This window comes from Diadema antillarum, unplaced genomic scaffold (assembly GCF_040938485.1).
Source record: "Diadema antillarum isolate AM-2024a unplaced genomic scaffold, OU_Dant_1.0 seq00001299_RagTag, whole genome shotgun sequence".
Lineage (NCBI taxonomy): Eukaryota > Metazoa > Echinodermata > Echinoidea > Diadematoida > Diadematidae > Diadema > Diadema antillarum.
The window spans coordinates 955,058-972,198 of record NW_027272077.1 but is presented as its reverse complement, the minus strand read 5'-3'; the positions used below and the strand labels follow the sequence as shown (position 1 = coordinate 972,198).

General features: G+C 38.1%; 1 protein-coding gene across 1 annotated transcript; it reads right to left on the bottom strand.

Annotated features, from left to right (window-relative positions):
* Nucleotides 1-225: 225 nt before the first annotated feature.
* On the bottom strand, nucleotides 226-777 carry LOC139708083 (uncharacterized). Its single transcript, XM_071620064.1, has one exon. It carries the CDS (start codon nucleotides 775-777, stop codon nucleotides 226-228), a length of 552 nt encoding a protein of 183 aa, XP_071476165.1.
* Nucleotides 778-17,141: the final 16,364 nt, after the last annotated feature.

The following is a 17,141-nucleotide window of genomic DNA, read 5'->3' as shown; positions in this document are numbered from 1 at the left end:
TGTTTACTTTCAGTGTTGGCACGTTTGACTTGCACTTGGCCACTGCTTTTGGGCGGTATTCCGCGTCTCTTGCTTAGACACACGCTGCTAATGTGTCCCCTTTTTGGGGGGGCAATGATGGCAATTGCTGTCCTTGAACTTACACTTGTCACATGTGTGTCTGCCCTTTCCACACCGGAAGCACGTTTTGGCCCTGGCTTGTTTCGGCTGAGGCGAGGAAGCCATTTAGTGTACTTCCTCCCTTGGAGCTTGCGCTGTCTGGAGGTCCCGAACATTATTGGCAGCCATTTCGATGCTGGTGGCGATTTCCACCACCTTCCCGAGAGTTAAGCTTCCCACAAGAAGCTGATGTTGGGTGCGGTCATCCCGCACGCCGCAAGCTAGACGATCCCGTAGCATAACATCCAGCAACATCCCAAAATTGCAAAACCCTGCCAGAGAAGGAAGTGATGCCATGTAGCCCGCTATCGTTACATTATCCATGCGAAACCGGCTGTTGAATTTACATCTTTGCACTATTTCCCTTGGAATCGGGCAATGTTGTGCGTTCATCGCTGCCACGAGATCGTCATTCTCCATGGCAGACGGCTTGGTTGGGGCCACCAGATTCCGAAGCAATTTGTATGACGAAGGCCCAATGACTGTGAGCAGTGTCGCCTGCTTTTTTCCCTCAGATGTAATGTCATTGGCTTTGAAATAGAGGTCCAGCCGTTCGACGTACTGTGACCATTCCTCTCTCCCCTCCAGAAACTCCTCAATTTTCCCGATGAGACCCATCCTATCCAGTACATATTTAGGTGCATTCGAAAAAAAAATATCCTCATCGCCAGTGAAGTGACCTGCTATGAGCACAATCAAATAGGGAACGATCGACACACTCGGAGTTCAGAGAGAGATTGACTTCATTAGACAACTGTGTTCAGCCAGAGCTCGAGACAGACTGCCTGGTCATAAATACATCGGTACGTTGCTACATGTACTACCGGTATGGTGGTCCACCATGATGTGGGGACACCTGTCTCTTTAATCCCTCCGATATACAAGTGATGTGACATTAAGCCCTCTGACGGACAGAGCTCAGACACCATGTCTGGTCCGAGTCTAGCCTGATTACATAATATACTACAGATATTCTTGCACATTGAATTTTAGGTAGTTATTACTTACATGTCTTTTTTTTTTTTTGCAAATGAAGTCAAAGAAATATTTGGGTAACTTTGCATCACCTTTTAAAACTCAACATCAGCACAGATTTGACACTTATTGTAATACTCATTGTATCAGACCCTCACATTTGTGATACTGAAATGCCAAATATACTCATCAGAAGAGGGTTCTGCTGTTTTTCTCCTTCCTCTGTTTTTTTTTTCTGTGTTCCTACATCTTTTTCTTATTCATTGTTTGCTTCGTTCGTTTCACTTTTATCCTTCTTTCTCCTTCTGTTTTCCCATTTTTCCTTCTTTCCTCTTCTTTTCTTCTTCAGAAATTCCTTGAAAAGGTTTAGTAGTCTTCCCTTTAATCTCTCACCTTATTATGTGTAGCTTTTGTTTTTCTTATCATTTTTTCCACAATATTCTATGAAGCTCTCGCATTCCTGTGTCGAAGACTTAATGCATCAAGGTCCTAGTGAAAAAAACTCTTACTTTTTAACTAGCACATTAAGGTCAAGTACACACCTATTCGTTTAAAGAATTATTTAAATCACAGAAACAGTGACCCATGTGTTGAGATGTGGAAATGTTTGATGGTTTGTCAGTATGTCTAGATGTGTCTATGTCTTTGGCAATGTAGCTGAGGGTTCATGTTGTTCTTGTTTTTGTTTTCAAGGTGCAGCTGTTCCTGCATAATTTGTGTGTTAAGTGTTGTTGTTTGTTTTTTATGTGTATGTATATTGGCTGATTAAAATTTACAGATGTACAGATCTATTCTTGTCACAGCTGCTCAGGTTTCTCAGTGAATTAACATTATGTCATCTGAGCATAATGCAGGTTCACTCCCATTGAAGATCATATTTGACACCGTCAATTGATACGATTTTGCATCGTTTTCTGCATATCATTCATTACTCATTATGCCATTGGTTTATGATGAGGAAAATCTGATTAACATGACTTTCCAACTTTCCAGTAGATATGGTGATGCTATTGTACATGCCCTGTTGAATTCATTTAACTCATGAAATCATTTCTGTTATTCCATAAATGAGGCAAAATTCCACATCACATTATATCTAGCACTACCACTGAGAGTAAGGGAATGAAAAAAAAAAAACAAGAAGAAAAAGTAGTATGTAAGGGGGGGGGGGGGAGGGAAAGTAGTAGATCAGAGGAAAAATATTTGGTAATCATATGGCCTTGCAATGGTCCTGCAGAATGTGTTCTTTTTCTTTTTTCTTGAAGGTTGGCCATTTTATCAACATCTAAAAGATGCACTAATCGCCTGATGAAAATTAATGTTTTTTTGTTTGTTTGTTTGTGTTTGTTTGTTTTTTTTTTTGGGGGGGGGGGTTGTTTTTTTTTTTTTTTGCCAGTGACTTTGGACAGTGTGTACAACTTTAGGTTTCTGTACCAACTGGTACTTAAAGCACACAAACAAAGGGATAAGTATCACGGTCGGAACATTGTAAAGTCTTGCTGGTTTCATACATCATGGTAGCGACTTTGTGGTACTCAAAGCGCAATTTCACACCAATTTTGCGTTGATTGTACTGAATAAGCCAGTTCGGAGTTAGCGCACACCAATTTGTGTTGATTGTACTGAATAAGCCAGTTCGCAGTTAGCTCACACCAATTTTATGTTGATTGTACTGAATAAGCCAGTTCGCAGTTAGCTCACACCAATTTTGTATTGATTGTACTGAATAAGCCAGTTCGGAGTTAGCTCATGGGCACATTTGTGCGAATACATGTATTAGGGGCACTTTATTCGTTTTCAGAGCGACATATAAAGCGTAGGCTTTACGTAACAATTTATGGAATTCATCGATCCTATTCAAACAAAAAGTAAACTTTCTCTGACCAGATGACCAGTCAATTCTCTATTTTTTTTTCTCTAAACATACCTTTGTATTTTGCCAGTATGCATGTATAATTTTATTTTTTAAACATTATCTATCATGTAAAATTTAAAACATGTCTTTGTTGTAATTCCTGATTTATTCTGTGTTATGTTTTGCTAGGGGAAAAAATGAAAATAAACGGATTTAATTTAATTAGTCAGTTGACACTTGGGAAAGCATCCATTACATTAGTTTGCATTGAATGTATCACATACAGTGTATTCACAATCTCTATTAATAATGCCAAATACCAGTACCAATGTGCTGGCAATCAGCATTCTTAAGGATCACATTAATAATCATTACATCACTGATGCTTATCCCCCTTGATTTTAAAAACAACATGCCTGTTTGGTATGAACGACCTTTTTTCTGCTCGTTTGCAAAGTAGAACTGTGAACTGGCTGTATAGAGTGAAATGGGAGTGTCAGACTGTTTGGAAATCCTTCAATATTGGACCTACAGCATGAGAGAGTATTATGAAAGGCTTCATGTTTTGTATCAGTCAGTAGTCCCCCGGAGTGGTGTAGCAATGCGTCTGACTATGTAGTTGGACTATTTGTGATTCATATAAATCATATGGATATGTTTTTTTTTTTTTCTCAACCTGAATTTGTTTCTTCTTTGTCTTTTTGTGTTGTTGTTGTTTTACTGCCATGGATCAATTTTAAAGTGATTGAATTGTTGGGGGAAAAGCTGTTTTTTTGTGTGCCTGTGTTTGTTTGTTTCCTCACTGTTTCAGAGAATTTATTGTAACATTCTCACAAAATTTGATGTCAATGGAAGGTGAATTGTATATGTTTGAAATTAGAAGTATATATTGATGGATATGTACTCACATGGCACAAAGAGATTTTTATATGGATTGAGTGTATATTGTATTTATTTATCTGTATGTAACTTGCTAATATAGGAAGGTAAGTCTTTGCACAGGTGTAAGAAGTATTTGGACAAAGTGTTATGGTATTGGAGTGATCCTTTCACTGAGTTATAGAGCTTAAATATTTTTCTTCTTCATCTCCTCTCTTTTTCTTCTTTTCCATTTGTCTATGAAATCTTTTTGTCTTTTTCCACCTTTTCATCTTTTTCTTCTACTTTGTCCTTTATTCAGCCTGCAGTTGGTGCTAAGAAAGTTTTTTTTTTTTTTTTTTTTTTTTTTTTTTTTTTTACTTGAACAGACTTTTCCTCAAAAATTACATCATGCAGGAGGGAGATTTATTTTTGTTCGTTTTGTTGTTGTTCTTTTTTTTTCTAATCTGACCAACTTACTTTGATTCTTTGTTTGTTTGTTCAGGATATTGGAGTATTTACTGCACATATCTTGTATAACTGATATATTCTATGTACTCTAGTATGTAAGATGACAATTGGTCAAAGCCAATGACTGGTTTTAGAAATTATATTTCATTATCTAAATCATAGCTACCACCACATGGGGGGGGGGGGGGGAGGGCATGAGGCTACATTTAGCATTTCACGAGGGAATCTTCGGAGGGAAATAAATAATGATGATCCCCAATATGCTTGTACTGTGTCAACATCATTCACATACCTGTGCAGTTTTACTATTAAATTCAATCTGAATTATATCAGGGATTGCTGATTTAAGTAATTTTCTGTCAGTGATTAAGTATGCATGTCAGTGTGACTTTGTGTGTAGCCATACATTTTTTTTATTTATTTATTTTTTATTTTTACATTATATGACTTCCTTTTAGTTTCAAGGTTTCAAATCTTAAGATTCAGATACTAATCTCATGTGGTACATCTTGTCTGGCATTTTTGGCCTTTTATAATAATTTTTTTTTTCTCTCTTTTGTGTTTCCACTACAATTAATTAATGCAAGTTAAAATGTCAATTATTTGGCATTAGCAGAATATTGCTCTGGTATAATCAATACGCTTCTCTGCAATTATTATTCATGAATAGAAATTTAAATTTTGTATTTATTATGATGTGCCTGGCTATTCATATTTTGTTTTTGTTTTGTTTTGTTTTGTTTTTTAAGTGGTAGACAGGCTTGACATGAGTCGATAGATGCTTATAATACGTGACGTGTGCAGATGAAAGTGCATGTTCCTGAAGAGAGAATATTGAGTGTAACATATCTCTAGCTGTTGCTGCCGACAAAAATTTGGTCGCTCAAGGGTACACACGCACACACACATACATACACACACACATTGGACAAATATCTTAATAATTATGTAAGGTCAATCATGATAATTATGTTGCTCGAAAACAAAAACATCCCGTTTGTACACAAAAAAGTCCAAAATTTTCATTTTTCTCACGAGGAAAAAAAATCTTTAGATCTGTTCTTGGTACAATAATAAGAGTGCACTGCAATCCGTTTTTGCATATCCTCATAAGCAGATAAGTTCTGTCTCTGCCAACATACTTTCAAAAGAATGAAAATTTGTGACATCTTTACAAAACGAATGGAGAGGTGCTCAACACCTACGTCACACAGAGTTGCCAATTTGTCTTACTCAGTAAACTATATCAGGTCATAGCTTTTTTTTTTCTTTTTGCGTGTGTGCCTGATTTTCCCCTAAAATTTCCCGTGATGTACTTCTCTGCTTTGTCTTCGCAAAGAAAGCAACGTAGTGTAAGGATGGACCTTGCCTCTTACTTGCGACGGATGCTGCAGGCCTTATCCTTCCACAATATCATGTGATTTCAACTTGCTCTTAATTTTTTTTTTTTTTTTTGCGTATTGCCATTATTAGTTTTTCATACTCATTCGCATGTGGTCCGTGTTGCACATTAGAAAAAAAAAATGTAACTAACGACATCGCAAAATATACGCATTAGTGCGTTTGCGGTATCGTTATGAGCGGATGTTTGGAATAAAATGATTTTGCCGTTAACGATTCTGAGAATCGAAAAAAAAATTGGAGGAGTTTGTTTGTTTGTTTGTTTGTTTGTTCGGTGAGTATGTGTGTGCGTGTATTTTGCTGTCAGTTAAAATGTGAACTATCACGAAGAACCACTCACTATTTTCAAGCAAGTTCCAATTGTCTAACCTTGATTTATGAATGCAGTTTTTGTTTTTTTGGCTTTCATCATTTGTGTTTTTCTCCATTTTGTCTCTACCTGTTTTAAACTCAGTGTGTGACGAACAAGTAAGAGTCTGTTTTCTGCAAGAAAGAATGACGTTGAACATGTTGCTTATTACCTTTTGTGAACGTGTGCAACGCTGCCCACATTCGCTCAGGAATGTCGGGGGAATTTTAAAGAGAATTGAGGGAGATTACTTGAATTTTGCATACATGTAAATGACCAATATAACACACACAGCAGAAAGACTTTCATATTCTTTTGTCAAGAGACAAGATATATTTAGGTTTCATATTCAGGGAGGTATCCTACAGTTTAAAGTATACTTACCAACTTTCCGTATACGTCCTCACACAGCTATAAACGCTTTCCTACATTCCTTCTCCGGCCGAGCAAGACAGTGATTGTGTACTACTGTCCAAGTGCGGTATATGATATCCTATCAGTAAATGAATGTGTGTGATTATGATGTGAATGATTGTGTATGGGTTTGTTTCATTGTGTATTGCCTGACTAGTTAGCCATGTGATGATACACTATGTACCTCAACCTTTGATCAGAAATCATGGATAGTACACGTAGGGCCTACACACGACATTGTATTTATGAGGACAGGAAGTAGGCCTAGCAGTTGGCCGTTTTACGACGTGATTTTATTAAAGGACAAGTTCACCTTCATAAACAAGGATTGAGAGAATGTAGCAATATTAGTAGAACACATCAGTGAAAGTTTGAGGAAAATCAGACAATCCGTTCAAAAGTTATGAATTTTTGAAGTTTTTGTGCAGTAACCGCTGGATGAGAAGACTACTGCAGTGTATGAATAACTTAGATGTCACATGCGTACAACAATAAGGAAAATATAAAGAGAATTTCACAAAATGCCATCTTTTGAAAAAAAGTACACATTCCCCTGACTCGTTACCGACAAATGTTATGGGTAATATTATTCCCCCTGCCTTTAGAAAGAGGCAAGTCAAGAGCTCTTTTATTATGCGAAAAAAAGTGAAAATATGTTGAATTTTCTTTTACATTTTCTTTATACTGTTGTACGCATATGACTCACAAGCTGTAGTAGTCTCCTCATCCAGCGGTTCCAACACAAAAATTTTAAAAATTCATAACTTTTGCATCGATTGTCCAATTTTCCTCAAACTTTCACTGATGTGTTCTACGAATATTGTTGCATTCTCTCAATCCTTATGTTTATGAAGGTGAACTTGTCCTTTAAGTGTATGGGAACATCGAAAGTTTCGTGCCAGGGCGGACTCTCCACCCCGAAGTAGCTTTTGGGTCAGATTGTCCTGCCATGAGTCGATAGAGGTCGCTCTTCATCATTGCCTTTCACATTGGCCTACAATATGTACCTGCGGCATTATGCATTACCTAGCCCTGATTTCCAGACCATACATGTTGTTCAGTATTCCATTATTCACCTAATGATGTGTTTAAACCATACACTAGAAAACAGACATTTGATAGTTTACTGTTCAAGAGCCAATGACCTGAGACAAGAGGTTTGACAGTGCTTTTATTTTCATTTTAGGGGAAACATTTCCCTCATATTTGAGAATCCATGGAGTTCTATTCTGCTTTTTTAACGTAATTTCTTTGAGTAAAACTCGATTTAATGCCCAATCCTTCTTTTATATAGTATTCATTACCACTATTCCGTAAGACACTTGCAAATTTAGAATTCATTCACAAGGACTGTCTAATTCAATGTCATATCTTATTGATTTTGATGTTTGGATTTTAAAGCCACTACTTAACACGGAGCAGTGATTAAAAGCAACAACAACAAACAACTTCAAATTATCACATTGGATGCATTTGTATAGTTTAGTTAGTTGCATTACAAAACATCATGTATATACCGTACACATATTTCGCAATAAAGCTGCAAATAATACAAGGAACTATAAAATGGGTTCAAGAATGAAGCCAATTGGAAGCGCTGAAATGAGTCACGTGTGCGCGCATTAATTTTTACGATCATGCACGGCCTGACGTCACAATGTTTACACTAGCAGTGCGCACTCAATCAGTTGTTCCAAGTGCGTCACGCGCTACTATACGCGCTGTCAATCCTGCATGTAAACAACTTCTAGTTCGGGCTGCCAGTCGGCATTTCTTGTGCATAACATGTGGCGTACGTATACTCTTATACGTACAGTACTTATAATATAAGTACTGTACGTATAAGATTATTTCGATTAAGAGTATTTCGTATTACTGTACGTATTAAGAGTATTTCGTATTACTGTACGCCTCATGCATGTTGCACCATTGTCAATACTCTCGAGTGCGCCGCACCTTCACTAACGCACTCTATACTATCCTGTGCATCATTTGTATAATATCAATAATTTTCTCACTAAACCGTCATGGTGACGGTTTATTCTATAGAAACGGTTTTTGATAAACAGTATCATTCGCAGTCTTATCCCAGATAGCAATGCTGCGTTGGCCCAACGTTTGTCCAACGGCATACATGTACGTCGGGCCAACAACAGAAACTTGACGTCGCTCCGACGTCATTTTGGCCATCGGGCCAACGTTGGTCCAACGGTAAAAGCCTTATGTTGGGCCGACGTTGGTGCAATATCAGACCAACGTTATACCAGCAATTCTTCCACTTTGCATGATGCACTGGCCCAACGTTGGCCCAACTACATGTGTGTATGTTGGCGCAACGTCAGAAACATGACGTGGATCCAACGTCAATTTGGCCGTCGTTGGCCCAACAGTGAAATCTTAACGTAATACTAAAGTTATATCACGCGCTTTTCCACCCTGTCATAACGTTAAAGCTAAACGCTATAACAACCATTTTTCCACTGTAGTATGACATTATCACACAGTTAAACCATTTCCTTTTCGACTTTACAATGACGTTATCCCAACATTAAACCAACCACTTTTCGACTCTGTTACGACGCTATCCTACCATTGGATCAACGCTGCATCGACCACTATTCCACCTTGTAATGACTTTATCCCACCGTTGATCCACCATGAATAATGTTGATAATTAGAAATTTATCGATGTACATTATACCCAACACTTCTCAAACTTGTTATGGTGTTATTCCTACCTTAGACCAATGTTATATTCACCACTTTTCCCACTGTGGAATTACGTTATCCCAACGTTAAAGCAATATTGTACCAACCAGTTTCTCACCATACTATTACACTATCCCATTGTTATACCACCACATTTCAACTGTTTATCAGCCAACGTTTATCAGCCAACGTAGGTCCAATGACCAAAAAAGCTTTATAGGCCAACGTCATGTTTCTGACGTTAGACCATCGTAGTTTTGTATCTGGGCAGAAGCCATGTGAATCAGAGTCTATTTCTATACTTCCTACAATCTACCCTATTCCTATAAGCTTCTACATCCTATACCTATTCATATACCTCGACCTATACCTGGACCTATTCCTATACCTAGCTGAAAGAAAAGCATTTGATTTTCTTTATAAATCCCCGCGTGATAATAATGTTTCAAGGCATGGTTACTAACTGTGTGACCCCTTCATCACATTTTCATCAAAATTCCATCAAAATACTTTTTGAAACGCGAGTGGAAATTGTGAATAAATCAGCAATAATTTGATGACAATTTCTAGCACAATTTACAGTTCAATCCCATCATCAATCCTTGAATTTAACGGTTTTTAATACTTTGTGCCATATTTGAATTGCAATTCTCTCATTAAGATTCATGATCTTGCTATGTCGTTATTCCAACGTTGGGCCAACGTTGTCCCAACTGCTTTTTCACATGCTTATGAGTTGGCAAAAAGTATCCAAATATAGTGTATTCAAATATGTCTTTATATCACGAACATGGTGCAATAATATAAGCAGTAAACACTTAAATAGCTTTACCGTTTAAGGTTTCTCTTTTCCGTTGTTATGATGAATTATCTTTTTTGTTGCCATGACGAAGTGTAAAATTTTTTTAAATATAATTTGTGCCATTTCTATATTCTGTTCGGTGAACCATCATTCAATGAATGAAAGTCAGATTGACAACATGTACGGCTTTAAATCATTTTATTTGATTTGGTGGAAATAAGAATAAAACTGTTGAATCTAAAACAAAGTTTAATCTTGGCATCAATGTATTTTCATGTAATATCTTTTGTATATCTTCACTAGTTTCAATTTACAGACTCTCTTATGATGGATAAGAGAGTAATGGAAATGACGTTTATCCCAATTTCAGACCAAGCTATTGTAGTAAACTTATATGTTGTACCAGTCCAATAGTACACCAACCCCACTCCAGTAGGCCATTTCTAGCCAACTCAACTGTATGCTACAATTCATCAACATTTTGAAAGATACCCGGTTGTGAATTACATAATTATGCTATGATTTATCCCCCCAACATTGGCTAACACTCACGCAACTCTTTGCCAAAGCGCTGGCCACCAGTATGTTTCTAACGTGCCACCATACGCGCATGACATTGGATTAATGTTGGACCAACGCAGGATTCAAAGACGAAAATGGTTGATACAGTGAGGGTCTGACATTTTACCATCGTTGGTCTGACATTAGGCTTTCACTGTTTAAAAAAAAAGAAAAAAGAAAAAGAATGTTGGCCCGACGGACAAAAATGACGTTGGGCCAACCTCACGCTTCTGACATTGTGCAAATGTACACGCATGACGTTGGACCAACGTTGGACGAACGTTTTCAAACTGGAAAAGTATATAGTTGATGTAATGTTGGTCTAACATGATTGCACCGGCATTGGACCAACGTCAGGTTTTCACTGTTGGGTCAATGTTGGTCCGACTGCCAAAATGACGTCGGAACGACGTCATATCTCTAACATTATGCCCACATACAGACATTCAATACGGATTGACATTGGAAAAACACAGTATTTAAAGTGGACATTTGGTTGATATGATGTATTTGACATTGTGCCAACGTCGGTCCAACGTTAGAATTTCATTGTTGTACCAGTGGTGGTCCGACGACCAAAATGACGTTGAACAAACGTCATATTCTGACGTTATGCCAACATACACGCATGACGTTTTACCAATATTGGACCAACGCAGGATTCGAAGTAGAAAATTGTTGATATAAAGTTGTTCTTACCTTGTACCATCATTGGATCGACGTCAGGCTTTCACTGTTTGGCCAATGTTGGCCAGATGGACAAAATGACGTCGGAGCGACCTAATATTTCGCGCCTTGTGCCACCAGACACACTTTCAAATCGGATTAATATATTGGACAAATGCAGTACTCAAAGTGGAAATATGGTTGATATGAAATTGATTTGACATTGTTCCAACGTCAGTCCAACGTCAGATTTTCACTGTTGGGACAATGTTGACCCAATGGCCAAAATGACGCCGAAGCAAAGTCATATTTCGAACTTTGTTTCAACAAACATATTTTCAAGTTTGATTAACATTTGACAATTGTGGTATTCAAAGTGGATATATATGGTTAATATGATGTTGATTTGACACTGTGCCAAGGTAAGGCTTTCACTGTTAAACTGACGACCAAAATGACGCTGAGCCAATGTCATATTCTGATGTTGTGCTAACATAAGTGCATGACGTTTTACTAACATTGGGCCAACGCAGCATTCAAAGTGGTATCACGGTTGGGATAATGTCGGTCTGACATTGAACCAACGTCAGTCCAAAGTCAGACTTTAACTGTTAGACCAGTGTTGGCCCGACGACCAAAATGACGTTGCGCCAACGTCATATTCTGATGTTATGCTAAAACATACATGCATGACGTTTTACCAACATTTGGCCAACGCAGCATTCAAAGTGGTGTCATGTTGGTATAATGTTGGTCTGACATTGAACCAACGTCGGTCCAACGTCAGACTTTCACTGTTGAGCCAATGTTGGCCAGATGGCCAAAATGACGTCTGAGCGACGTCATTTTCTAACATTAGGCCAACATACACACATTCAAATTGAATTAAGATTGGATAAACGCAGTATTCAAAATGGAAAATATGGTTGATATGATGTTGATTTTTGACATTGTGCCAACGTCACACCAACGTCAGACTTTAACTGTTGGACCAATGGTATCCCGACGACCAAAATGACTTTGAGCCAACGTCATAATGTTGTGCCAACATACACTTGCATGACGTTTGACCAACATTCAGCCAACGCAGCACTGAAATTGATATCATGCTTGGTATAATGTCGGTCTGACATTGAACCAACGTCAGTCTGATGACAAGCTGTCACTCTTGGGCCAATGTTGGCCCGATTGCCAAATTTCTAACATTGAACCAACATACACACATTCAAATTGAATTAACACTGGATAAACGCAGTATTCAGAGTGGAAATATGGTTGATATGAAGTTGATTTGATATTATGCCAACGTCGGTCCAAAGTCAGACTTTAACTGTTAGACCAGTGCTGGCCCGACGACCAAAAATGACGTTGCGCCAACGTCATATTCTGATGTTATGCTAACATACATGCATGACGTTTTTACCAAACATTTGGCCAACGCAGCATTCAAAGTGGTATCATGGTTGGTATAATGTCGGTTTGACATTGAACCAACGTCGGTTCAACGTCAGGCTTTCATTGTTGGGCCAATGTTGGCCCGATGGCCACAATGACGTCTGTGCGACGTCATATTTCTTACATTGAACCAACATACATACATTCAAATTGAATTAAAATTGGATAAAACGCAGTATTCAAAGTGGTATCATGGTTGATATTATGTTGATTTGATATTGTGCCAACGTCATTCCAACGTCCGATTTTATCACTGTGTGACCAGTGTTGTGGCCCGACGACCAAAATGACGTTGAGCCAATGTCATATTCTGATGTTGTGCCAACATACACGCATGACATTTTACCTACATTGGGCCAACGCAGCATTTCAAATTGGTAACATGGTTGGTATAATGTCGGTCTGACATTGAATCAATGTCGGTCCAACGTCAGGCTTTCATTGTTGAGGCCAAAATTGACCCGGTGGCCAAAATGACGTCAGCGGCGACGTCAAATTTCTTAATGTTGTGCCAACACATACACACTTGTAAGCTGGATAGACATTGGACAAATGCTGCCCTTTTAGTATATAATGATGTTGGTTTGACATACCAACGTCACTCCAACGTCAGACTTTCACTGTTGGACCAGTGGTGGTCTGACGGCTAAAACGACGTTGACCCAACGTCATATTCTGATGTTGTGCCAACATACAGGCATGACGTTTGACCAACATCATTTCCATGTTGGCAAATGTTGGCCCGATGCCTTAGATTAGTTACAAAAGTAAGACAATTGGCCACAGTTGTTTCCAACGTAAGCATGCCGACTGCGACCATTGCCGACCATCGCCGATGTTGGCCCAAACGTAGGATAGCCAACCAATATCCATTTGGCATCAATGACAAAACACTTTATTACGATCGCTTTATTTTACTTTGGTTATTTTTTTTTTTTGATGTTTCAGTCATTCCAAACCCAATTTTCATCAAATAAACTTTGAATTCCTCTTAAAATGGTATGTTCTGCACTATATCATAAGTGTTTTCTTGGTATCTCACAAAAAGTTAAAAGCTCAGTCCTCATCTCCACCAATACTGCACCATCCCTTTAATGAAGAGGTGCGAACAAACGAATGTGGAATTTATTTAAAAGGCGATAATGTCACTAGGATACTTTCCAAAACATGACTGCGAAACGATGTCATTTCTTAGCATGAAAATGAACAAAAAACTTATAGTTCCACATGCAAATATGATGGACAATTCATTGTTCTGTTTGATTTTATCCTGTCTGCAATTAGGAGATGTTAACACTTCAAAGACATGGATTTTCAATAGGCAACATTAAACATTAAACAGATGGTGAGCAGATATGGAATAAAAGACACCTCTCTTCTCATTATCAGTGATGCGAGATAGACCGAGGATGTGAAAATGTCGGCCAGAGCTAAATTGAAGATGAAGATGTTGTGTTGCTTCCTAGCCTGATTACGACACAGGATAATGCAGAGAATTCCTCCATTGAGGGTTGTAGACACCAGAGCCACGGAGAGACTCCATAGATGGATTAAGGACCTAGCTGTTCGCTTTGGGATGCCACGTGGGTTCCATTTACGGAGACAGCAAGATGGCATGGATTAAACATTGTCTCTTTCAAGATATTTCGTCGTCTTTGAGCTCACGGACGATTTTTTTTTTTTTCACGTTGATCTAAAGAGTCGCTGTAGAAAAAAAAGAAGAGGAGTTGGATAGGTCTCATTTTATATCTAAAAGCCGTCCAAAAAAAAAAAGTCCTAAACCTTACCCTAGGCAATTCATTGAGATGGATTGAAATTGTTGAAGAAAAAACTAAGGTTTCAACCACCCATTTTCTTTTGTTTTGTATTTCATTTGAGCTCAGCAATGCCTAGGAACTATAAAAATATTTAAAATGCCTGTATAGAAACCCTAACATTTTAATAAGTTAATGGGAAAAAAAGCATAAGATGATAAACGCCTTGGATAGGTTGTCATTGTGTTGCCGCCATTTTTGTTTGTTTGATAAACAAGGTAAGGTAAAGCATATCATGTTTGTTCTTTATATTCTTCCGAGGATGAATTTCATATGACCATTTTTACAAATTGTCCGTAACCAATTCGTTCCACCAAATATCATCAAACTTACCTGACACTTTGTTGAGACTGCACAACATCGATGTATTCGCCACGCAGAGATACTTTCACTCCGTGTGACTCATAAGCAGTGTAGATGAGTGCAGCTTTCCAAGGAAAACAAGCCAGTAAGTTGCTCTTCAACTTATGAAAGATCGTTACGCAAGCTTTTAAGCAAGCTCATGTCCAGAGAGTTTGACCCATTCTGTGTGTGGTGACAGAGGTCTTTGCCAGTGAAGATCTTACAAGGATATTTTCTATTTTAAATGTTTTTTAAAAAACTGGGTTGTTACGTTAGCTCGTAGGAAGTGATGTAATGAGAGAAAGTAATCGAGGGAGGAAAAAGTATCATGGAGAGATAGACGGAGATTTATGAGTTTAAATGAAGTCAGCGTATAAACGTTCACGGGAGGTTATTAAAGTGCAAATATATATTGTATACGCTACAAAGGTGAAGATGGACAAGTTAATAAGCGACAGGATGACACAGCGAGAACGTGTTGCTTAGCAACGGTGAGGCACATCACTGGTCAACTGCAAATTTATTGTCTGCGTTTTTTCCAGCTGATTTAGGGTAAACTTGATGCGCTGAATCCAAAAATCACATTCGTTTTGCTCAATCAGGTCAAGTTTTTGAGCTACGGCCACATGTCGTTTTTTACATTTTGTTCACATTAACGCATGTGTGGAGCATTTTCGAAGAAGTCGGTGGGGGTAAAATGCCATTTTGATTAATTGTTTTGATTGGAAATGTTTATTTTAATGACAAAAAAGTATTCGGGTCCGATAGTTCTGGGTGATTATGTCGAAAAGGAATCAGTTTGTAGTCATAAAAAACATTGAAATCTTCCATCGCTCGCTCAACTACACTGAAGGAGAAGTATGAAGCGGTGAAGTATGTGCTGGAGAAAAATTGGTTGTGATCAGCAAAAGTGTTTTATTTGTGTTGACCTGAAAGTGGTGAACTTTTTGTGTTGGGACAACAGAGTGGCTTCACCAAGTACCCATGTTTTCTGTGCATGTGGGATAGTAAGGACCGTGCTCAGCATTACACGAAGAAGGACTGGCCTGTACGAGAGGAACTAGTGCCTGGCAAAGAAAGGAATGTCATCAACGACCCTCTTGTGGACCGAGACAGAATACTCTTCCCACCGCCGCACATCAAGTTCGGCTTAATCAAGCAGTTCACCAAGGCTCTGGACAAGAATGGTGACTGCTTCACTTACTTGTGCCAGGCTTTTCCAGGATTGTCCATGGAGAAAAAGAAAGCTGGCATCTTTGATGGTCCTCAGATCCGTCAGCTCATCAGAGATCCAGAGTTCGAAAAACTCAATGAATGAAGTGGAAACTGGAACCTTGGAAAGCATAACATTTGTTCTGGTAGTGAAGAACTTTCTTGGCAACATTAAAGCCAGAAACTACGCAGAACTTGTCAACAACATGCTGACTGCTTTCAGAAACCTTGGCTGCAACATCAACATCAAGATGCACTACCTATTTTCACATATGGACCTGTTTCCTGAGAACCTGGGTTCAATGAGTGACGAGCAGGGAGAGAGATTCCATCAGGACATGAAAGAGATGTAGACCAGGTATCAGGGTCGCTGGGACGCAGTCATGATGGCTGACTAATGTTGGACTCTGAAGAGAGACCTCCCTGATGCTGAGCACTCCAGGAGTTCGAAGAAATGGAAGTTCAAGCCCTGAAGTTTGAACAATGGTGAAGCAACATGCAATTTACGCGCACTTACCTTTATCAATGCCCACCAATTCAGTTTACAGTGGAAACACATTTGTGGGATAGTGTGATAAGGGAAATGTATAACTGTATATGAAGAGTTTGTTCGCAAAAAACCGATTAGTCCATTTTTGAAGATTTTGAAGTACGGTCTTTGTCATAAAAGTACAAAAATAATACCTTTTAAATGATATATATATATATATATATATTTGTCACTACAAATAAAAGGTACATTTTTTGAAGTTATGGTCAAAAGAAGCAAAAAATTGTATCATTATTCTCTTTATTTTTCTTGACCTTTAATAGCAAATTATCTCCATTTGGCAAATATGAACTTATCGGTTTTTTGCGAACAAATTCTTCTTAAATAACTAGGTAGGTATGGCAATATAGCAATTTGGAAAAAGAGGAAAGTAACCGTTATACAGAAAAAATTCCACTGGTTGTATCAATGCAAAAAAAAAAAAAAAAAAAAAAAGTATTGTTGCATTCATGGAAGGGAAAAAAGCACGCGAATATATATATATATATAATATATATAATATACATATATAGTGAAAACTTTGAGCAAAGAAATATACATATATGTAT